This window comes from Physella acuta, unplaced genomic scaffold, assembly GCF_028476545.2.
Source record: "Physella acuta isolate Inbredline_101_S28 unplaced genomic scaffold, ASM2847654v3 ptg000186l, whole genome shotgun sequence".
NCBI lineage: Eukaryota > Metazoa > Mollusca > Gastropoda > Physidae > Physella > Physella acuta.
In genome coordinates, this window is record NW_026731705.1 from 1,987,812 (window position 1) to 2,011,515 (window position 23,704).

Below are 23,704 nucleotides of genomic sequence, written 5' to 3' on the forward strand. Positions count from 1 at the left end.
GCAGGAATAAGTAACTGGACAATATAAGACCGGTGTCTGATTATCTCTCTTTAATTAGCAGGAATAAGTAACTGGACAATATAAGACCGGTGTCTGATTATCTCTCTTTAGTTAGCAGGAATAAGTAACTGGACAATATAAGACCGGTGTCTGATTATCTCTCTTTAGTTAGCAGGAATAAGTAACTGGACAATATAAGACCGGTGTCTGATTATCTCTCTTTAGTTAGCAGGAATAAGTCACTGGACAATAGATATTGCTGTCTTACATACACAGTAATGGGGCAGTTTCTGGCCACACAAAACATCACAATATTTTATTTTCAGCATCTACGTCAGGTGGGTGTTGTTGGCAAATTTGTTGAATTTTTTGGCCCTGGAGTAACCAGTTTGTCCATTGCTGATAGGGCCACCATATCCAACATGTGTCCAGAATATGGAGCCACTGTTGGCTTTTTTGCAGTGGATGAAAAATCAATTGACTACTTAAAACAGACAGGTACAAAAAAATTATCACTAATTTCTGTGTATAGCTGATTGGGCCAGTGAGTGATTGTACAGGTGAGCCAGTGCCTGATTGTACAGGTGAGCCAGTGATTGATTGTACAGGTGAGCCAGTGAGGGATTGTACAGGTGACCCTGTAAGTGATTGTACATTTGAGCCAGTGAGTGATTGTACAGGTGAGCCAGTGAGTGATTGTACACGTGAGCCAGTGAGTGATTGTACAGGTGAGCCAGTGAGTGATTGTACAGGTGATCCAGTGAGTGATTGTACAGGTGAGCCAGTGAGTGATTGTACAGGTGAGCCAGTGAGTGATTGTACAGGTTTTTCAGTGAGTGATTGTACATGTGACCCAGTAAGTGATTGTACAGGTGAGTCAGTGAGTGATTGTACAGGTGAACCAGTGAGTGATTGTACAGGTGAGCCATTGAGTGATTGTACAGGTGAGCCAGTGAGTGATTGTACAGGTGAGCCAGTGCCTGATTGTACAGGTGAGCCAGTGATTGTACAGGTGAGCCAGTGATTGTACAGGTGAGCCAGTGAGTGATTGTACAGGTGAGCCAGTGAGTGATTGTACAGGTGAGCCAGTGAGGGATTGTACAGGTGACCCAGTGAGTGATTGTACAGGTGAGCCAGTGAGTGATTGTACAGGTGAGCCAGTGAGTGATTGTACAGGTTTTTCAGTGAGTGATTGTACATGTGACCCAGTAAGTGATTGTACAGGTGAGCCAGTGAGTGATTGTACAGGTGAACCAGTGAGTGATTGTACAGGTGAGCCATTGAGTGATTGTACAGGTGAGCCAGTGAGTGATTGTACAGGTGAGTCATTGAGTGATTGTACAGGTGAGCCAGTGAGTGATTGTACAGGTGAGCCAGTGAGTGATTGTACAGGTGAGCCAGTGAGGGATTGTACAGGTGAGCCATTGAGTGATTGTACAGGTGAGCCAGTGAGTGATTGTTCAGGTGAACCAGTAAGTGATTGTACAGGTTTTTCAGTAAGTGATTGTACAGGTGAGTCATTGAGTGATTGTACAGGTGAGCCAGTGAGTGATTGTACAGGTGAGCCAGTGAGTGATTGTACAGGTGAGCCAGTGAGGGATTGTACAGGTGAGCCATTGAGTGATTGTACAGGTGAGCCAGTGAGTGATTGTTCAGGTGAACCAGTAAGTGATTGTACAGGTTTTTCAGTAAGTGATTGTACAGGTGAGTCATTGAGTGATTGTACAGGTGAGCCAGTGAGTGATTGTACAGGTGAGTCATTGAGTGATTGTACAGGTGAGCCAGTGAGTGATTGTTCAGGTGAACCAGTAAGTGATTGTACAGGTGAACCAGTAAGTGATTGTACAGGTGAGCCAGTGAGTGATTGTACAGGTGAGCCAGTGATTGTACAGGTGAGCCAGTGATTGTACAGGTGAGCCAGTGAGTGATTGTACAGGTGAACCAGTGAGTGATTGTACAGGTGAGCCATTGAGTGATTGTACAGGTGAGCCATTGAGTGATTGTACAGGTGAGCCAGTGAGTGAATTGCTTTGTTTTTCAGGTCGTGATCCAGACAAAATAACTGTCATAGAAAAGTACCTTAAAGCCAACAGTTTATACAGAGACTACACCAACGCTGAGGAGGATCCACACTTTTCTCAGGTAGTAGGGTTCACTATCTTCAATAGTGTTGCCATCCCCATCAATTCTCTCAGGTAGTAGGGTTCACTATCTTCAATAGTGTTGCCATCCCCATCAATTCTCTCAGGTAGTAGGGTTCACTATCTTCAATAGTGTTGCCATCCCCATCAATTCTCTCAGGTAGTAGGGTTCACTATCTTCAATAGTGTTGCCATCCCCATCAATTCTCTCAGGTAGTAGGGTTCACTATCTTCAATAGTGTTGCCATCCCCATCAATTCTCTCAGGTAGTAGGGTTCACTATCTTCAATAGTGTTGCCATCCCCATCAATTCATGATGCTGATCAGCGATCGTATATGTTCAGGTTTTGGCCTACTAATACTGCAATCTATAACTTCTATGAGCTAGTTACCAAAACAATATAAGGATCCTGGTTGGTTCATGTTTCTCAAAATTTTGTTGCTATTTAAGATAAACTGAAGAGATTTTGACAATAGACTAGCACAAACAGACCTTCTCAGTAGACTATCCTAGCTGTCCATGTCAGTATCACATGATTGAGGCACCTGTTTGCAAGGGGTCTATAGGATCGTATGTGTTCAGTGTCTATAGGATGGTATGTGTTCAGTATCAAAGCTTTGTCATTACCAGGCTGTCATTATATACAAGAGTCACATTTAGTACAACATTCTACTTCCAGCAGTCACTTTTTGAGCTTATAAAAAAGGTTTTATACAAATATAGTCTAAAAGAAGTGTGTTTTCTAGGTTGTTGAACTGGACTTGTCCACTGTTGTTCCTTGTTGCTCCGGGCCCAAACGTCCTCATGACAAAGTGCCAGTGACTGACATGAAGTCAGACTTTAACACCTGCTTGACCAACAAAGTTGGCTTCAAGGTATGTCATTCATGTTAGATACAACCATTTTTCAATGGAAACATTTAAATAATCATAGAGACACATTATATGTAGAGACACTCTTAAGTTCAGTAGACACATTATATATAGAGACACTCTTAACTTCAGTAGACACATTATATGTAGAGACACTCTTAACTTCAGTAGACACATTATATGTAGAAACACTCTTAACTTCAGTAGACACATTATATATAGAGACACTCTTAACTTCAGTAGACACATTATATGTAGAGACACTCTTAACTTCAGTAGACACATTATATATAGAGACACTCTTAAGTTCAGTAGACAAATTCTTCTAGTTGAATGATGTAGCCAGTTAATAATGGTCATAATTAATGTTTTAGGGTTTTGCCATAGCTGCAGACAAAGTTAAGACCAGCGTTCCATTTGTCTATGAGGATGTGGAGTACAGTCTCAAGCATGGAAGTGTTGTCATTGCTGCTATCACCAGTTGTACCAACACCAGCAATCCTTCAGTCATGTTAGGGGCAGGTAATCTATCTCTTGAGTCATCTTAGGGGCAGGTAATCTATCTCTTGAGTCATGTTAGGGGCAGGTAATCTATCTCTTGAGTCATGTTAGGGGCAGGTAATCTATCTCTTGAGTCATGTTAGGGGCAGGTAATCTATCTCTTGAGTCATGTTAGGGGCAGGTAATCTATCTCTTGAGTCATGTTAGGGGCAGGTAATCTATCTCTTGAGTCGTGTTAGGGGCAGGTAATTTATTTCTTCAGTCATGTTAAGGGCAGGTAATTTATTTCTTCAGTCATGTTAGGGGCAGGTAATTTATTTCTTCAGTCATGTTAGGGGCAGGTAATCTATCTCTTGAGTCATGTTAGGGGCAAATAACAACATTGCTATAGTTTAGTAAAGGCCTGGAAACATTTGAATCAGGTGATGTCTGTAGCATGAGTACAAGTAGGCCTTTCTGTTTTTGTTAGGGACCTTTAACAACATTACTTCAGTTTAGATTACTTGAGTGCAGTAACATCTATATAAGATTACTTCAGTCCAGAAATATCTTTATAAGATTACTTGAGTCAAGTAACATCTATACAAGATTACTTGAGTGTAGTAACATCTATACAAGATTGAGTCAAGTAACATCTATACAAGATTACTTGAGTCAAGTAACATCTATACAAGATTACTTGAGTCAAGTAACATCTATACAAGATTACTTGAGTCCAGTAACATCTATACAAGATTACTTCAGTCAAGTAACATCTATACAAAATTACTTCAGTCAAGTAACATCTATACAAGATTACTTCAGTCAAGTAACATCTATATAAGATTACTTGAGTCAAGTAACATCTATACAAGATTACTTCAGTCAAGTAACATCTATACAAGATTACTTGAGTCAAGTAACATCTATACAAGATTACTTCAGTCAAGTAACATCTATACAAGATTACTTGAGTCAAGTAACATCTATGCAAGATTACTTGAGTGCAGTAACATCTTTTAAAGATTACTTGAGTGCAGTAACATCTATACAAGATTACTTGAGTCAAGTAACATCTATATGAGATTACTTGAGTCAAGTAACATCTATATAAGATTACTTGAGTCAAGTAACATCTATACAAGATTACTTCAGTCAAGTAACATCTCTACAAGATTACTTGAGTGCAGTAACATCTATACAAGATTACTTGAGTGCAGTAACATCTATACAAGATTACTTCAGTCAAGTAACATCTATATAAGATTACTTCAGTCAAGTAACATCTATACAAAATTACTTGAGTCCAGTAACATCTATACAAGATTACTTCAGTCAAGTAACATCTATACAAGATTACTTCAGTCAAGTAACATTTATACAAGATAACTTCAGTCAAGTAACATCTATACAAGATTACTTGAGTCCAGTAACATCTATACAAGATTACTTGAGTCCAGTAACATCTATACAAGATTGAGTCCAGTAACATCTATACAAGATTGAGTCAAGTAACATCTATACAAGATTGAGTCCAGTAACATCTATACAAGATTGAGTCCACTAACATCTATACAAGATTGAGTCAAGTAACATCTATACAAGATTGAGTCCACTAACATCTATACAAGATTGAGTCAAGTAACATCTATACAAGATTGAGTCAAGTAACATCTATACAAGATTACTTGAGTCCAGTAACATCTATACAAGATTGAGTCCAGTAACATCTATACAAGATTGAGTCCACTAACATCTATACAAGATTGAGTCAAGTAACATCTATACAAGATTGAGTCAAGTAACATCTATACAAGATTACTTGAGTCCAGTAACATCTATACAAGATTGAGTCAAGTAACATTTATACAAGATTACTTGAGTCAAGTAACATCTATACAAGATTACTTGAGTCCAGTAACATCTATACAAGATTGAGTCCAGTAACATCTATACAAGATTGAGTCCACTAACATCTATACAAGATTGAGTCAAGTAACATCTATACAAGATTGAGTCCAGTCTATATAAATCCTACTAGCTATGGTCCTTCCCCCCAGGTCTGGTTGCTAAGAAAGCTGTTGAGGCTGGACTGTCAGTGTCACCATACATCAAAACATCTTTGTCACCTGGCAGTGGAGTTGTTACTTACTACCTGCGGGAAAGTGGCGTCACTCCATACCTCGAAAAACTAGGGTCAGTACAACCCACAAGATACTTACATATCAATTCAATTAGCTACATTTCTCTTAAGGTTTAATATTGTTGGCTATGGCTGTAGCTTAATTTCTCTTTAGGTTTAATATTGTTGGCTATGGCTGTAGCTTAATTTCTCTTTAGGTTTAATATTGTTGGCTATGGCTGTAGCTTAATTTCTCTTTAGGTTTAATATTGTTGGCTATGGCTGTAGCTTAATTTCTCTTTAGGTTTAATATTGTTGGCTATGGCTGTAGCTTAATTTCTCTTTAGGTTTAATATTGTTGGCTATGGCTGTAGCTTAATTTCTCTTTAGGTTTAATATTGTTGGCTATGGCTATAGCTTAATTTCTCTTTAGGTTTAATATTGTTGGCTATGGCTGTAGCTTAATTTCTCTTTAGGTTTAATATTGTTGGCTATGGCTGTAGCTTAATTTCTCTTTAGGTTTAATATTGTTGGCTATGGCTGTAGCTTAATTTCTCTTTAGGTTTAATATTGTTGGCTATGGCTGTAGCTTAATTTCTCTTTAGGTTTAATATTGTTGGCTATGGCTGTAGCTTAATTTCTCTTTAGGTTTAATATTGTTGGCTATGGCTGTAGCTTAATTTCTCTTTAGGTTTAATATTGTTGGCTATGGCTGTAGCTTAATTTCTCTTTAGGTTTAATATTGTTGGCTATGGCTGTAGCTTAATTTCTCTTTAGGTTTAATATTGTTGGCTATGGCTGTAGCTTAATTTCTCTTTAGGTTTAATATTGTTGGCTATGGCTGTAGCTTAATTTCTCTTTAGGTTTAATATTGTTGGCTATGGCTGTAGCTTAATTTCTCTTTAGGTTTAATATTGTTGGCTATGGCTGTAGCTTAATTTCTCTTTAGGTTTAATATTGTTGGCTATGGCTTTAGCTTAATTTCTCTTTAGGTTTAATATTGTTGGCTATGGCTGTATGACGTGTATTGGAAATAGTGGGCCCCTCCCAGACCAAGTTGGTGAGGCCATTGAGAAGGTTGGTTCTCTTTTTCTTTCATTGATGGTCACATGACTGGACACGTTCAGTGGGACAGACATTTTTCTTTCATTGATGGTCACAATTTTTAGACTGGACACATTCAGTGGGACAGACATAGACACTAACATTGAGTGAGACAAACATGGACACTAACATTGAGTGAGACAGACATAGACACTAACATTGAGTGAGACAGACATTTGATGAGATACAGTTGATGAGACAATGGATGAGATACAGTTGATGAGACAGTCGGTGAGATACAGTTGATGAGACAGACAGTCGATGAGATACAGTTGATGAGACAGTCGATGAGATACAGTTGATGAGACAGTCGATGAGATATAGTTGATGAGACAGTCGATGAGATACAGTTGATGAGACAGTGGATGAGATACAGTTGATGAGACAGACAGTGGATGAGATACAGTTGATGAGACAGACAGTGGATGAGATACAGTTGATGAGACAGTCGATGAGATACAGTTGATGAGACAGACAGTGGATGAGATACAGTTGATGAGACAGACAGTCGATGAGATACAGTTGATGAGACAGACAGTTGATGAGATACAGTTGATGAGACAGTGTATGAGATACAGTTGATGAGACAGTGTATGAGATACAGTTGATGAGACAGTGGATGAGATACAGTTGATGAGACAGTGGATGAGATACAGTTGATGAGACAGTGGATGAGATACAGTTGATGAGACAGACAGTGGATGAGATACAGTTGATGAGACAGTGTATGAGATACAGTTGATGAGACAGTGTATGAGATACAGTTGATGAGACAGTGGATGAGATACAGTTGATGAGACAGTCGATGAGATACAGTTGATGAGACAGTCGATGAGATACAGTTGATGAGACAGACAGTGGATGAGATACAGTTGATGAGACAGTCGATGAGATACAGTTGATGAGACAGACAGTGTATGAGATACAGTTGATGAGACAGTGTATGAGATACAGTTGATGAGACAGTGGATGAGATACAGTTGATGAGACAGACAGTGTATGAGATACAGTTGATGAGACAGACAGTGTATGAGATACAGTTGATGAGACAGTGGATGAGATACAGTTGATGAGACAGTGGATGAGATACAGTTGATGAGACAGTGTATGAGATACAGTTGATGAGACAGTGTATGAGATACAGTTGATGAGACAGTGTATGAGATACAGTTGATGAGACAGTGTATGAGATACAGTTGATGAGACAGTGTATGAGATACAGTTGATGAGACAGTGTATGAGATACAGTTGATGAGACAGTGTATGAGATACAGTTGATGAGACAGTGTATGAGATACAGTTGATGAGACAGTGTATGAGATACAGTTGATGAGACAGTGTATGAGATACAGTTGATGAGACAGTGTATGAGATACAGTTGATGAGACAGTGTATGAGATACAGTTGATGAGACAGTGTATGAGATACAGTTGATGAGACAGTGTATGAGATACAGTTGATGAGACAGTGTATGAGATACAGTTGATGAGACAGTGTATGAGATACAGTTGATGAGACAGTGTATGAGATACAGTTGATGAGACAGTGTATGAGATACAGTTGATGAGACAGTGTATGAGATACAGTTGATGAGACAGTGTATGAGATACAGTTGATGAGACAGACAGTGTATGAGATACAGTTGATGAGACAGTGTATGAGATACAGTTGATGAGACAGTGGATGAGATACAGTTGATGAGACAGTGTATGAGATACAGTCGATGAGATACAGTTGATGAGACAGACAGTGGATGAGATACAGTTGATGAGATACAGTTGATGAGACAGACAGTGTATGAGATACAGTTGATGAGACAGTGGATGAGATACAGTTGATGAGACAGACAGTGGATGAGATACAGTTGATGAGACAGACAGTTGATGAGATACAGTTGATGAGACAGTGGATGAGATACAGTTGATGAGATACAGTTGATGAGACAGTGTATGAGATACAGTTGATGAGACAGTGTATGAGATACAGTTGATGAGACAGTGGATGAGATACAGTTGATGAGACAGTGTATGAGATACAGTTGATGAGACAGTTGGTGAGATACAGTTGATGAGACAGACAGTGGATGAGATACAGTTGATGAGACAGTGTATGAGATACAGTTGATGAGACAGTGGATGAGATACAGTTGATGAGACAGTGGATGAGATACAGTTGATGAGACAGTCGATGAGATACAGTTGATGAGACAGTGGATGAGATACAGTTGATGAGACAGTGGATGAGATACAGTTGATGAGACAGTGTATGAGATACAGTTGATGAGATACAGTTGATGAGACAGTCGATGAGATACAGTTGATGAGACAGTGGATGAGATACAGTTGATGAGACAGTGGATGAGATACAGTTGATGAGACAGACAGTGGATGAGATACAGTTGATGAGACAGTGGATGAGATACAGTTGATGAGACAGACAGTGGATGAGATACAGTTGATGAGACAGACAGTCGATGAGATATAGTTGATGAGACAGTGGATGAGATACAGTGTTCCTTTTGAATTGTGTACAGGGTGACCTAGTGGTGTGTGGTGTGCTATCTGGAAACAGAAATTTTGAGGGACGCATCCACCCACTGACCAGGGCTAACTACCTAGCTTCACCTCCTTTGGTCATTGCTTATGCTTTAGCTGGCACAGTGGACATCAACTTTGATGATGAGCCATTAGGTGGGTATTTACTTCCATGCACAACTTACATTGGGGGCGGGGGGCTTGGTCACACAACTCACAACACTTTGATGATGAGCCATTAGGTGGGTATTTACTTCCATGCACAACTTACTTTGGGGGGGGGGGGGGCTTGGTCACACAACTCACAACACTTTGATGATGAGCCATTAGGTGGGTATTTACTTCCATGCACAACTTACATTGGGGGGCTTGGTGACACAACTCACAACACTTTGATGATGAGCCATTAGGTGGGTATTTACTTCCATGCACAACTTACATTGGGGGGGGCTTGGTCACACAACTCACAACACTTTGATGATGAGCCATTAGGTGGGTATTTACTTCCATGCACAACTTACATTGGGGGGGGGGGGGGGGGGGGCTTGGTCACACAACTCACAACACTTTGATGATGAGCCATTAGGTGGGTATTTACTTCCATGCACAACTTACATTGGGGGGGGGGGGGGGGGGGCTTGGTCACACAACTCACAACACTTTGATGATGAGCCATTAGGTGGGTATTTACTTCCATGCACAACTTACATTGGGGGGGGGCTTGGTCACACAACTCACAACACTTTGATGATGAGCCATTAGGTGGGTATTTACTTCCATGCACAACTTACATTGGGGGGCTTGGTGACACAACTCACAACACTTTGATGATGAGCCATTAGGTGGGTATTTACTTCCATGCACAACTTACATTGGGGGGCTTGGTCACACAACTCACAACACTTTGATGATGAGCCATTAGGTGGGTATTTACTTCCATGCACAACTTACATTGGGGGGCTTGGTCACACAACTCACAACACTTTGATGATGAGCCATTAGGTGGGTATTTACTTCCATGCACAACTTACATTGGGGGGGGCTTGGTCACACAACTCACAACACTTTGATGATGAGCCATTAGGTGGGTATTTACTTCCATGCACAACTTACATTGGGGGGGGGGGGGGGCTTGGTCACACAACTCACAACACTTTGATGATGAGCCATTAGGTGGGTATTTACTTCCATGCACAACTTACATTGGGGGGGTTAGGGGCTTGGTCACACAACTCACAAGGGACTTGATGGGACAATATAGGTGTTTAGTATCACTTTAAGTTGTCATTTTAAAATTTTATGGAATAGTTTCATCTTTACAGTCAAGTACTTTGTCATTTTTTTAAACTAAATTACATAAATCTTCCACTTCTCCTTTTTCCTGTCCCATTTCTGGCCAATATGATGACTTAAAACAATATCAAACCTTGAACAATAGCAAAGTTTAGTGACTGGAAAAGTTTAGGATCATTCTCAACAGATATAGAGAAAAAGCCAGTTTTTGTTAAGGGGTAAAATCTGTGTGGCACTTCTCATTATTCTCCCCTTGAGTGCTAGTGATAGGGAAACTATGCTTGTGGTTAGGGTTATAACTTATATATATTTTCTATTTGCTAAAAGACATAAAATAAAAAATTGTACTAATGGCTGGGTTACATGCTGCTAGTGCACAAATTAACATAATTAATGCAAATACATATGCGTTGGACTGCACAAATTAACATAATTAATGCAAATACATATGCATTGGACTGCACAAATTAACATAATTATAGAAAACAGAAAAAAACGTTATGTGTGGAAGAACCATTTGACTAATAAAATACGCATTGATTTATGTATTTAAGTTTTAGACAGAATTTTCTATGTAGATAGGGTCAAGCACTGTTTCAGTATGTAAGCCTTGATAGGGGGGATGACTACACCATCTACCCTTCTAGGCTTATCTAACTAATGTGGTCAGTGCAACCGTGGTGAAACCCACGCTGGTTAAATCTTTTTCTTAACCTTAGTCTAAGAAACTACTAAAAAATAAAACAAAAACTTCAACAATTTATGAGATTTATTTTACAAGAAAATTGGAACCAACAATTTAAATGAAAAGGAATAGATCTGGATAAACTACATATACAAAACAAAACCCAACGGAACAAAACACGTCCTAGAAAGAGGAAAAATAGACAAATCAATTAAAATAGAAAAAGGTTATATACAAGGCTCACATAAAATAAAATCTCGTAATGTTATCTGCACATCCATAGTGCTTAGCATAAACCAAACACTCTCCTGGCGATCAACAAAGATCACCACAGGAAGTGAAAGTCCACTATAATGGTATACAAAATGTGTAAACCAGATTACAAGTAACATAACCAAACCCGACTGTCAGGAATGAACTGTAACTGTGAGTCAGGCAACAATGAACCTTATCCCTGGCTTAACACAAGCCCAGGGGATACAACTAAGTAAAAAATCAGATACTAAACATCATAATAAAAAATAGATATTACAACCTAGACAGAATCTGTCTGCTTCCACGTGGTCTGGCAAAAACCACAATGGTGATAAGGAGACATACAGGCACAAAAAATGTTAGCTCATGGCCAACGAACATAAAACAATAGGAAAATAAATAAAGTAGCTAGCTTACCAGGCTTATAAGAAATATTTTTACGAAGTTTGACTATTTGATGGTGCTGCTCTGACTCTTGATATCAAGGATGGTCCAGGCTCTGACACACAGACTTCCTCCCTTCATCCGCACCACATCCAAAAGCAATCAACCACCACTCTGGAAACTGACTTCCACACACTTCACACACTACACGTAAACAAATAGTCCCTAATTCACAGATAACAAACAACACGCCACGAAAGGTACGACAGAATTATACAAAAAGACACTTAATATAAACAGTGTCAACAATCTAAACAAAATATACACAAACTAGTCGTAAACAGGGACATAAACAGTTACACAGCGGCGCCATAATACGGGACTACACAACTAAAAAGTACGAACAGTTTACAACATGAAAAGAAACGATACATTCGCCTTTTAAGTTACATATAAATAATAATGCCAACACTCCAGCCGCTCACACCTACAAGGCCTAAGTGAATGCTTATCAGCTATCCCATCTAGTACATGTCCGCGTAGTAGTATGAAAATTTGCCGGGGGGGGGGGGGGGGGGGGGTACCATGCTTCACATCACATAAAAGGATAACCGTAGGCTGTAGAAGTCTGAAATGTTCAGGTTAGATAGATAAAATGTATAAGTACCGAATTAAGAAATCGAAAATGTGTATCTTGTATCCTTAAAGCTGTTGTGTGGTTGGCTGTTGCAGGTGTTGGCAAAGATGGCAGCCCTGTGTACCTGCGAGACATTTGGCCAACTAGAGATGAGATCCAGGCTGTGGAGAGACAGTTTGTTGTACCTGCCATGTTTCAAGATGTCTATTCTAAAATTACTGTAAGTTTTGTTGTACCTGCCATGTTTCAAGATGTCTATTCTAAAATTACTGTAAGTTTTGTTGTACCTGCCATGTTTCAAGATGTCTATTCTAAAATTACTGTAAGTTTTGTTGTACCTGCCATGTTTCAATATGTCTATTCTAAAATTACTGTAAGTTTTGTTGTACCTGCCATGTTTCAATATGTCTATTCTAAAATTACTGTAAGTTTTGTTGTACCTGCCATGTTTCAAGATGTCTATTCTAAAATTACTGTAAGTTTTGTTGTACCTGCCATGTTTCAAGATGTCTATTCTAAAATTACTGTAAGTTTTGTTGTACCTGCCATGTTTCAAGATGTCTATTCTAAAATTACTGTAAGTTTTGTTGTACCTGCCATGTTTCAAGATGTCTATTCTAAAATTACTGTAAGTTTTGTTGTACCTGCCATGTTTCAAGATGTCTATTGTAAAGTTACTGTAAGTTTTAGTATGTTGTACCTGCTATATTTTAAATACGCTAAACATAAGAAATTTTTTATTTTGCTAATGATATGAAAATGGGTAGCTTAAGAAACCTTTTCATGATATCTCATCATCCAAAACTTTTTGTGTGTTATATTTATTCACTGCAATTTATGCCCTGATTAGTGCAACTTGACTGTTGTATCACTGGATTAGTGCAACTTGACTGTTGTATCACTGGATTAGTGCAACTTGACTGTTGTATCACTGGATTAGTGCAACTTGACTGCTGTATGACTGGATTAGTGCAACTTGACTGTTGTATCACTGGATTAGTGCAACTTGACTGTTGTATCGATGGATTAGTGCAACTTGACTGTTGTATCACTGGATTAGTGCAACTTGACTGCTGTATGACTGGATTAGTGCAACTTGACTGTTGTATGACTGGATTAGTGCAACTTGACTGCTGTATGACTGGATTAGTGCAACTTGACTGTTGTGTGACTGGATTAGTGCAACTTGACTGTTGTATGACTGGATTAGTGCAACTTGACTGTTGTATGCCCAGATGAGTGTAATCCAGCTTAAATTAAGATAGGATGAATGAACTGTTGTACAATATATAACATGATGTAAGATATATAACATGATGTAAGATATATAACATGATGTAAGATATATAACATGATGTAAAATATATAACACGATGTAAAATAAATAACATGATGTAAGATAAATAACATGATGTAAAATAAATAACATGATGTAAGATAAATAACATGATGTAAGATAAATAACATGATGTAAAATATAAATCATGATGTAAGATATATAACATGATGTAAGATATATAACATGATGTAAGATATATAACATGATGTAAGATATATAACATGATGTAAGATATATAACATGATGTAAGATATATAACATGATGTAAGATATATAACATGATGTAAAATAAATAACATGATGTAAGATATATAACATGATGTAAGATAAATAACATGATGTAAAATATAAATCATGATGTAAGATATATAACATGATGTAAGATATATCATAATGTAAGATATATAAAATGATGTAAGATATATATCATGATGTAAGATATATAACATGATGTAAGATATATAACATGATGTAAGATATATAACATGATGTAAGATATATATCATGATGTAAGATATATATCATGATGTAAGATATATATCATGATGTAAGATATATAACATGATGTAAGATATATAACATGATGTAAGATATATATCATGATGTAAGATATATATCATGATGTAAGATATATAACATGATGTAAGATATATAACATGATGTAAGATATATATCATGATGTAAGATATATATCATGATGTAAGATATATAACATGATGTAAGATATATAACATGATGTAAGATATATAAAATGATGTAAGATATATATCGTGATGTAAGATATATAACATGATGTAAGATATATATCATGATGTAAGATATATATCATGATGTAAGATATATAACATGATGTAAGATATATAACATGATGTAAGATATATAACATGATGTAAGATATATAACATGATGTAAGATAAATAACATGATGTAAGATATATAACATGATGTAAGATATATAACATGATGTAAGATATATAACATGATGTAAGATATATAACATGATGTAAGATAAATAACATGATGTAAGATATATAACATGATGTAAGATATATAACATGATGTAAGATATATAACATGATGTAAGATATATAACATGATGTAAGATATATAACATGATGTAAGATATATATCATGATGTAAGATATATATCATGATGTAAGATATATAACATGATGTAAGATATATAACATGATGTAAGATATATAACATGATGTAAGATATATAACATGATGTAAGATATATAACATGATGTAAGATATATAACATGATGTAAGATATATAACATGATGTAAGATATATATCATGGTGGTAATCCACAGGAGGGCAGCAAGAGATGGACAAGCTTAGAGGCTCCAGCCAGCAGCTTGTACCCCTGGGATGACAAATCTACTTACATCAAGTCCCCTCCATTCTTTCAAGCTATGGTAAGTTTACAAGTCACAAATCTACTTACATCAAGTCCCCTCCATTCTTTCAAGCTATGGTAAGTTTACAAGTCACAAATCTACTTACATCAAGTCCCCTCCATTCTTTCAAGCTATGGTAAGTTTACAAGTCACAAATCTACTTACATCAAGTCCCCTCCATTCTTTCAAGCTATGGTAAGTTTGGATACTTATAAAGATTGGAATCACTAATAAAAATAATTGTAGTGCTTTGCTTTACTACGTCCATTATGATGAAGCTGGTTTGTTGTTGTTGCAGTTATAAATTAGTTTCTTTTTGTTCAGCTCAATGCAACAAAAACTTTCTTTATATTGAAAGAATTGTGTTTTTGTACTTATGTTTTTAAAGATGTATTTTGTATGTTTGATAATGATGAATATTTTTAATTGCTATTTTTAAATGAAAGACATTAGCTTATGTTTAGGTTATAAGAGTACTGCTCCTTTTGTTAGGTTTGGAGGAGTAAGACATGTGGCCTAGGAGCCAAATAGTTTAAGCTAGTCAGAAATTGTCAGAAATATAAAAATTGTCTGTAATATTTTGTGTCCAAGGTTTGTAAAAGTGGTGGGTAAAAAAGGCTTTACTCCACTATTGTCTTCTCAGCCTTGATTGTATTGAATGCTGCAAACAGTGACAGGATTTCTTTCTGTCCACAGGAAAAAACTGTCCCCGATGTGAAGCCAATAATTAACGCTGCTGTTCTGTTGAACTTTGGAGACTTTGTTACCACTGACCACATCTCTCCAGCTGGTAGCATTGCAAGAAACAGCCCAGCTGCTAGATATCTGGCTGCCAGAGGGTAACTTGTTCTAGCTAGAGGGTATCTTGTTTAGCTAGAGGGTAACTTGTTCTAGCTAGAGGGTAACTTGTCTAGCTAGAGGGTAACTTGTTCTAGCTAGAGGGTAACTTGTTCTAGCTAGAGGGTAACTTGTTTAGCTAGAGGGTAACTTGTTTAGCTAGAGGGTAACTTGTTTAGCTAGAGGGTAACAGTAACTTGTTCTAGCTAGAGGGTATCTTGTTTAGCTAGAGGGTAACTTGTTCTAGCTAGAGGGTAACTTGTCTAGCTAGAGGGTAACTTGTTCTAGCTAGAGGGTAACTTGTTCTAGCTAGAGGGTAACTTGTCTAGCTAGAGGGTAACTTGTTCTAGCTAGAGGGTAACTTGTTTAGCTAGAGGGTAACTTGTTTAGCTAGAGGGTAACAGTAACTTATTCTAGCTAGAGGGTACCCTGTTTAGCTAGAGGGTAACTTGTTCTAGCTAGAGGGTATCTTGTTTAGCTGGAGGGTAATTTGTTATAGCTAGAGGGTAACTTGTTTAGCTAGAGGGTAACTTGTTCTAGCTAGAGGGTAACTTGTTTAGCTAGAGGGTAACTTGTTCTAGCTAGAGGGTAACTTGTTCTAGCTAGAGGGTATCTTGTTTAGCTAGAGGGTAATTTGTTATAGCTAGAGGGTAACTTGTTTAGCTAGAGGGTAACTTGTTTAGCTAGAGGGTATCTTGTTTAGCTAGAGGGTAATTTGTTATAGCTAGAGGGTAACTTGTTTAGCTAGAGTGTAACTTGTTCTAGCTAGAGGGTAACTTGTTCTAGCTAGAGGGTAACTTGTTCTAGCTAGAGGGTAATGTTCTAGCTAGAGGGTAACTTGTTCTAGCTAGAGGGTACCCTATTTAAGTAGAGGGAACCTTGTTCTAGCTAGAGGGTATCTTGTTTAGCTAGAGGGTAACTTGTTCTAGCTAGAGGGTAACTTGTTCTAGCTAGAGGGTAACTTGTTCTAGCTAGAGGGTAACTTGTTCTAGCTAGAGGGTAACGTTCTAGCTAGAGGGTAACTTGTTCTAGCTAGAGGGTATCTTGTTTAGCTAGAGGGTATCTTGTTTAGCTAGAGGGTAATTTGTTTTAGCTAGAGGGTAACTTGTTCTAGCTAGAGGGTATCTTGTTTAGCTAGAGGGTAACTTGTTCTAGCTAGAGGGTATCTTGTTTAGCTAGAGGGTAACTTGTTCTAGCTAGAGGGTAACTTGTTCTAGCTAGAGGGTAACGTTCTAGCTAGAGGGTTACTTGTTCTAGCTAGAGGGTACCCTGTTTAGCTAGAGGGTAACTTGTTCTAGCTAGAGGGTAACTTGTTTAGCTAGAGGGTAACTTGTTCTAGCTAGAGGGTACCCTGTTTAGCTAGAGGGTAACTTGTTCTAGCTAGAGGGTAACTTGTTCTAGCTAGAGGGTTTTTCTAGCTAGAGGGTATCTTGTTTAGCTAGAGGGTATCTTGTTTAGCTAGAGGGTAATTTGTTATAGCTAGAGGGTAACTTGTTTAGCTAGAGGGTAACTTGTTCTAGCTAGAGGGTATCTTTTTTAGCTAGAGTTGTGGAGGGTATCTTATTTAGCTAGAGGGTAAGTTTTTCTAGGAAGAGGGTAACTTTTTCTAGCTAGAGGGTATCTTGTTTAGCTAGAGGGTATCTTGTTTAGCTAGAGGGTACGTTTTTCTAGGTAGAGGGTAACTTAACGTAACTAGAAGTTAGCATGTGATAGCTAGAAGGTAACTTGTCTAATGTCAACCACCCTTTTCCAGGCTAGTCCCTAGAGAGTTTAACTCTTATGGTGCTAGACGAGGCCATGATGAAGTTATGGCTCGTGGAACATTTGCTAATATTAGACTAGTCAATAAATTTTTAAACAAACCAGGGGCAAGGACAGTGTACCACCCCACAGGTGAAGAGGTTAGTGCTTTTTACTACTCACCATCTTCATTTAACTTCTTTGTACCTGCCTGTTCAATAGCCTTATCTGTTCATTAACCTTATCTGTTCATTAACCTTATCTGTTCATTAACCTCGTCAGTACCCCATCTATTTATTAATCTTCTCTTTGGATAATTTTTTGCAACACTATTTCTGTATCAGTTATCACAATAAAAAAAATGTTTAAATTTAACCTGTACACAGAAAGTTAGATTTGGACAATATGTATTTATAGGCATTAGACTAGACCACGGGTTCCCAACCTGGGGGTCGCGACCCCCCTGGGGGTCGCAAAGGTCTTTCTGGGGGGTCGCCAACTGGTATACTAAACCTTAGTAATTTGAAACAAAACATAAATATTTAGAAGAATTTTTGAACTTCGGCTTCATTAACATCACTGGAAATGTAATAGAGAAGAAACAAAGCGCACTGTACAAAGTTGTTCTCAGTCCCGAATCTATGAAATCTTCAAAACTAAAACTCATTTGAGACGAGTCATTCGGAACACACCAAAAAAAAATATATGGAGTTCTTTCGTCGTTATGAAGCTAGTTGCAAACGCCAGAGACTTGATCGAACAGGAAGTTTTCACTAGGATTAGTGCAAGCATCACATGAAGTCGCGATAGAAAATGCCAAGCAAAAAAAAAAAAAAACAATAGGAGAAAATCTCACCAAACGCTGCATGTACGTAAATGTTAAATAACACATTTTTATTGAAGTTAAGCTTTAACAATTGTTTGCTTTTCAAGTTGATAAATCAACAGACGTGAGTTCGTGTTCGCAGTTGCTGGTCTGTGTCTATATTCATGCGGATGATAGCAAAGAAGAGTTGCTCTTTTGTGAAGATAGCATGGAGAAAATAAATACCTTTTTTTAAAACTGGATGATTAAAATGGGTTAGAACGGCTGTGGGGGTTTGTACGGATGGCGCGCCATCTATGTTTAGCTCAAAATCGGGCTTTCAGAAAACAGAAAAGATTTAGCTCCCTAACCACTTCCCTAACCAATCGACATCAAGAGTCCATTGCTAGTATAAGTCGTAAATTATATAAAATCTGGAACCTTCAAAGAACTGAGCAAAAACATTAATGTAGATCACGAGGTTCTGCTCTTCTACACTACAGTACGCTGCAAAAATGTTGTTAATTGTGTTTTTGAATTGAAATCTGAAATCAAATTGTTATTGAAGTGCAAAGTAAACAAGACTTTTTGGTATACTTAAAACGACATAGAGTGGTTGGAGAGAGTATCATACCTAGCAGATGTGTTGTAACATCAAGATAAGCTTAACCTGAAGCTTCAGGGAAAATGAACGAATATTATAACTTTCCATGATAATCTCGGGGCAATTTTATCAAAACTGCAAAATCGGTAAAGAAAATAAATCTTGGAAATATTGTAAATTTGAGAAACTCTGCGGTGTGGTAGATGAATCTGATTGTGAGATAATTAAAATTTTGAAAGAAGCGATTTCTGGGCATCTTGAATCTCTTGAAAACGAACTGCATCGCTATTTCTCTGAGCTGAAAAAAGAAGAATCTGCATTTATGCATTATCCATTCTCTTCTTCCTTTGATGTTGCCAGCATCCCCGATGAATTACAAGATGAATTCTTTGATTTGCAGAATGATTCAGAGTAAGATGAAAAACTGCAGACACAATTTCGGTGTAGTATTCACCATTCATACCTAAACGTAAAATTGATTGACTTTTCGAGAATATATTTTCAACACTATTCTTCGATTAAAAACAAAATTAAGATAATTATAATGACATAGGTTGGCGTTAACATAAAAATTAATAAAAAGTTAACCACGAAGGTTTATATGAATAGTATGCAATTTTACTCATGCTATTAAAACAGTTATCAAGAGTAGTTCATATTGAAAGTCTACTAGAAAATTTTATTTTAGTGCTTATTAATTTCCATACTAATTTCGGCTTTTTAATTCTATGGGGTCGCGGGTCACTTACTTTTTAAAAAAGGGGGTCGCCACTCGAAAAAGGTTGGGAACCACTGGACTAGACAGACTTCCATGAAATTGTGATCATTGGCATACATCCATTTAAACACATCTGCCAAGTGCCACGTTCGTTAGTTGTAGGCCAACAGGCAGACTATGGGGGTCATGTAAGGCAAATATAGGAATTTCAACCAATAACATTTAAACTATATAACCTAGGCCCCTTATGGCCCACCTCTATAACCTAGGCCCACCTCTATAACCTAGGCCCACCTCTATAACCTAGGCCCACCTCTATAACCTAGGCCCCTTATGGCCCACCTCTCTAACCTAGGCCCAGTATGGCCCACCTCTATAACCTAGGCCCAGTATGGCCCACCTCTATAACCTAGGCCCCTTATGGCCCCCCCTATAACCTAGGCCCCTTATGGCCCACCTCTATAACCTAGGCCCAGTATGGCCCACCTCTATAACCTAGGCCCACCTCTATAACCTAGGCCCCTTATGGCCCCCCCTATAACCTAGGCCCCCTTATGGCCCACCTCTATAACCTAGGCCCAGTATGGCCCACCTCTATAACCTAGGCCCCTTATGGCCCACCTCTATAACCTAGGCCCAGTATGGCCCACCTCTATAACCTAGGCCCACCCCTATAACCTAGGCCCAGTATGGCCCACCTCTATAACCTAGGCCCACCTCTATAACCTAGGCCCCTTATGGCCCCCCCTATAACCTAGGCCCCTTATGGCCCACCTCTCTAACCTAGGCCCAGTATGGCCCACCTCTATAACCTAGGCCCCTTATGGCCCCCCCTATAACCTAGGCCCCTTATGGCCCACCTCTCTAACCTAGGCCCAGTATGGCCCACCTCTATAACCTAGGCCCAGTATGGCCCACCTCTATAACCTAGGCCCAGTATGGCCCACCTCTATAACCTAGGCCCACCTCTATAACCTAGGCCCACCTCTATAACCTAGGCCCAGTATGGCCCACCTCTATAACCTAGGCCCCTTATGGCCCACCTCTCTAACCTAGGCCCAGTATGGCCCACCTCTATAACCTAGACCCAGTATGGCCCACCTCTATAACCTAGGCCCACCTCTATAACCTAGGCCCACCTCTATAACCTAGGCCCAGTATGGCCCACCTCTATAACCTAGGCCCACCTCTATAACCTAGGCCCACCCCTATAACCTAGGCCCAGTATGACCCACCTCTATAACCTAGGCCAACCTCTATAACCTAGGCCCCTTATGGCCAACCTCTATAACCTAGGCCAACCTCTATAACCTAGGCCCCTTATGGCCCACCTCTATAACCTAGGCCCCTTATGGCCCACCTCTATAACCTAGGCCCAGTATGGTCCACCTCTATAACCTAGGCCCACCTCTATAACCTAGGCCCACCTCTATAACCTAGGCCCAGTATGGCCCACCTCTATAACCTAGGCCCACCTCTATAACCTAGGCCCCTTATGTCCCACCTCTATAACCTAGGCCCCTTATGGCCCACCTCTATAACCTAGGCCCAGTATGGCCCACCTCTATAACCTAGGCCAAGTATGGCCCACCCCTATAACCTAGGCCCAGTATGGCCCACCTCTATAACCTAGGCCAAGTATGGCCCACCCCTATAACCTAGGCCCCTTATGGCCCACCTCTATAACCTAGGCCCAGTATGGTCCACCTCTATAACCTAGGCCCAGTATGGCCCACCTCTATAACCTAGGCCCAGTATGGCCCACCTCTATAACCTAGGCCCACCCCTATAACCTAGGCCCAGTATGGCCCACCTCTATAACCTAGGCCCACCTCTATAACCTAGGCCCCTTATGGCCCACCTCTATAACCTAGGCCCAGTATGGCCCACCTCTATAACCTAGGCCCACCTCTATAACCTAGGCTCAGTATGGCCCACCTCTATAACCTAGGCCCACCTCTATAACCTAGGCCCAGTATGGCCCACCCCTATAACCTAGGCCCAGTATGGCCCACCTCTATAACCTAGGCCCAGTATGGCCCACCCCTATAACCTAGGCCCACCTCTATAACCTAGGCCCACCTCTATAACCTAGACCCAGTATGGCCCACCTCTATAACCTAGGCTCAGTATGGCCCACCTCTATAACCTAGGCCCACCTCTATAACCTAGGCCCAGTATGGCTGTATTAAACCAGTTGCCCCAATGTGTTGTTACAGATGGACATTTTTGATGCTGCCCAGCTTTACAAGAAAGATGGAACCCCTCTAATTATTCTAGCTGGCAAGGAATACGGCTCTGGATCCTCAAGAGATTGGGCTGCTAAAGGGCCCTGGATTCTGGTATTTTTCATTTAGTACAGGCCATATCAAAACTTTAATAGGCCTAGATAACTTTCATAGAACTAGTTAACACTTTTATAAGCCTAGTTATAACTTTCATAAGCCTAGTTTTAACTTTTATAGACCCAGATAACTTACATTAGCCTAGCGATAAGTTAAATTTGTAGAGGCCCAATTCTAACTTTTGTAGGCCTGCCTCTAACTCTGAGCTATCCAAATGAAAAACTTGTAGGGTGTGAGGGTTGTGCTGGCTGAAAGCTATGAACGTATACATCGCAGCAACTTAGTGGGTATGGGCATCATACCGCTTCAGTATTTGGAAGGTCAGAGTGCTGACACACTGGGGCTAAGTGGACAAGAGAAATTCAGCATACAATTACCTGATGACCTTCTGCCTGGCATGATTGTAACAGTACAGGTGAGTTCTTTACCTGACATTCTGGTGGTGCAGGTGAGTTCTTTACCTGACATTCTGTTAGTGCAGGTGAGTTCTTTACCTGACATTCTGTTGGTGCAGGTGAGTTCTTTACCTGACATTCTGTTGGTGCAGGTGAGTTCTTTACCTGACATTCTGTTAGTGCAGGTGAGTTCTTTACCTGACATTCTGTTAGTGCAGGTGAGCTCTTTACCTGACATTCTGTTGGTGCAGGTGAGTTCTTTACCTGACATTCTGTTGTGTTTGTATGTAGCTAACATCCCAGATGTATAATTAAATTACCTTTAAAGCTTGTTGTTTTCCCCATATTTCTATTTCTTCTAAAATTATTATTTTTTCCATTTCTTGTCTCAGCTGAATGATGGCCGGACATTTGAAACTAAAATGAGGTTTGACACTGAAGTGGAGCTGACCTACTTCCGTCATGGTGGAATTTTAAACTATATGGTTCGCAAAATGCTATAGGACTCCTGATTTTAATAACATGCATTTAACTAAGCATTTTAAGCGGAAACTTTATTTTACTCAAATGCTCTTGATTTATTGTCTTCTGAAATGGATTTACTAAGCATTGTAAGAATGTTTTATTTTAATAAAAGTGTATAAGTTTTATATCATTATGGTCTCCTGAATGGACATGTAGTGCACACTTTTAAACATCAAATTGCTTATTTTAGCTATGTATTTATGATGCTGGAATTGTTGATGTAGTCAGATTGTTTGATTAAAAAAACTTATATATTGACTACAAATTCCCTTTTTATAGTATTTTTAGGTCAGTTTTATGATATCATAAATTACAAAAACAAGATTTCTGCATTGGTGACTCAATGCAGACACACTGCATACAAGTCAGACATGAACCTCAATACCTCTCCCTGAGTTTATGTAAGAAAAAAATTGTAAACACAAATTTTATTTAAAAAAAAAACAAGAAAGATGTTAATTTAAATCAGTGATTTTCAGATG

At 38.8% G+C, this 23,704-nt stretch overlaps 1 protein-coding gene across 2 annotated transcripts in view; it reads left to right on the plus strand.

Annotated features, from left to right (window-relative positions):
• The window catches only part of LOC131936712 (cytoplasmic aconitate hydratase), a 46,795-nt gene extending 23,308 nt beyond the window's left edge, over positions 1-23,487 (plus strand). For both annotated transcript variants that reach the window (XM_059293757.1, XM_059293758.1), the window contains 14 exons: positions 327-498; positions 2,042-2,142; positions 2,889-3,017; positions 3,389-3,536; positions 5,555-5,690; positions 6,609-6,693; positions 9,254-9,410; positions 12,604-12,728; positions 15,167-15,271; positions 15,950-16,092; positions 17,844-17,991; positions 22,177-22,299; positions 22,532-22,717; positions 23,090-23,487. In XM_059293757.1, coding sequence (XP_059149740.1) covers positions 327-498; positions 2,042-2,142; positions 2,889-3,017; positions 3,389-3,536; positions 5,555-5,690; positions 6,609-6,693; positions 9,254-9,410; positions 12,604-12,728; positions 15,167-15,271; positions 15,950-16,092; positions 17,844-17,991; positions 22,177-22,299; positions 22,532-22,717; positions 23,090-23,200 — 1,869 coding nt within the window. In that variant the 3' untranslated portion in view covers positions 23,201-23,487. The remainder of the gene's footprint in view (positions 1-326; positions 499-2,041; positions 2,143-2,888; positions 3,018-3,388; positions 3,537-5,554; positions 5,691-6,608; positions 6,694-9,253; positions 9,411-12,603; positions 12,729-15,166; positions 15,272-15,949; positions 16,093-17,843; positions 17,992-22,176; positions 22,300-22,531; positions 22,718-23,089) is intronic.
• The last annotated feature ends 217 nt before the right edge of the window (positions 23,488-23,704 follow it).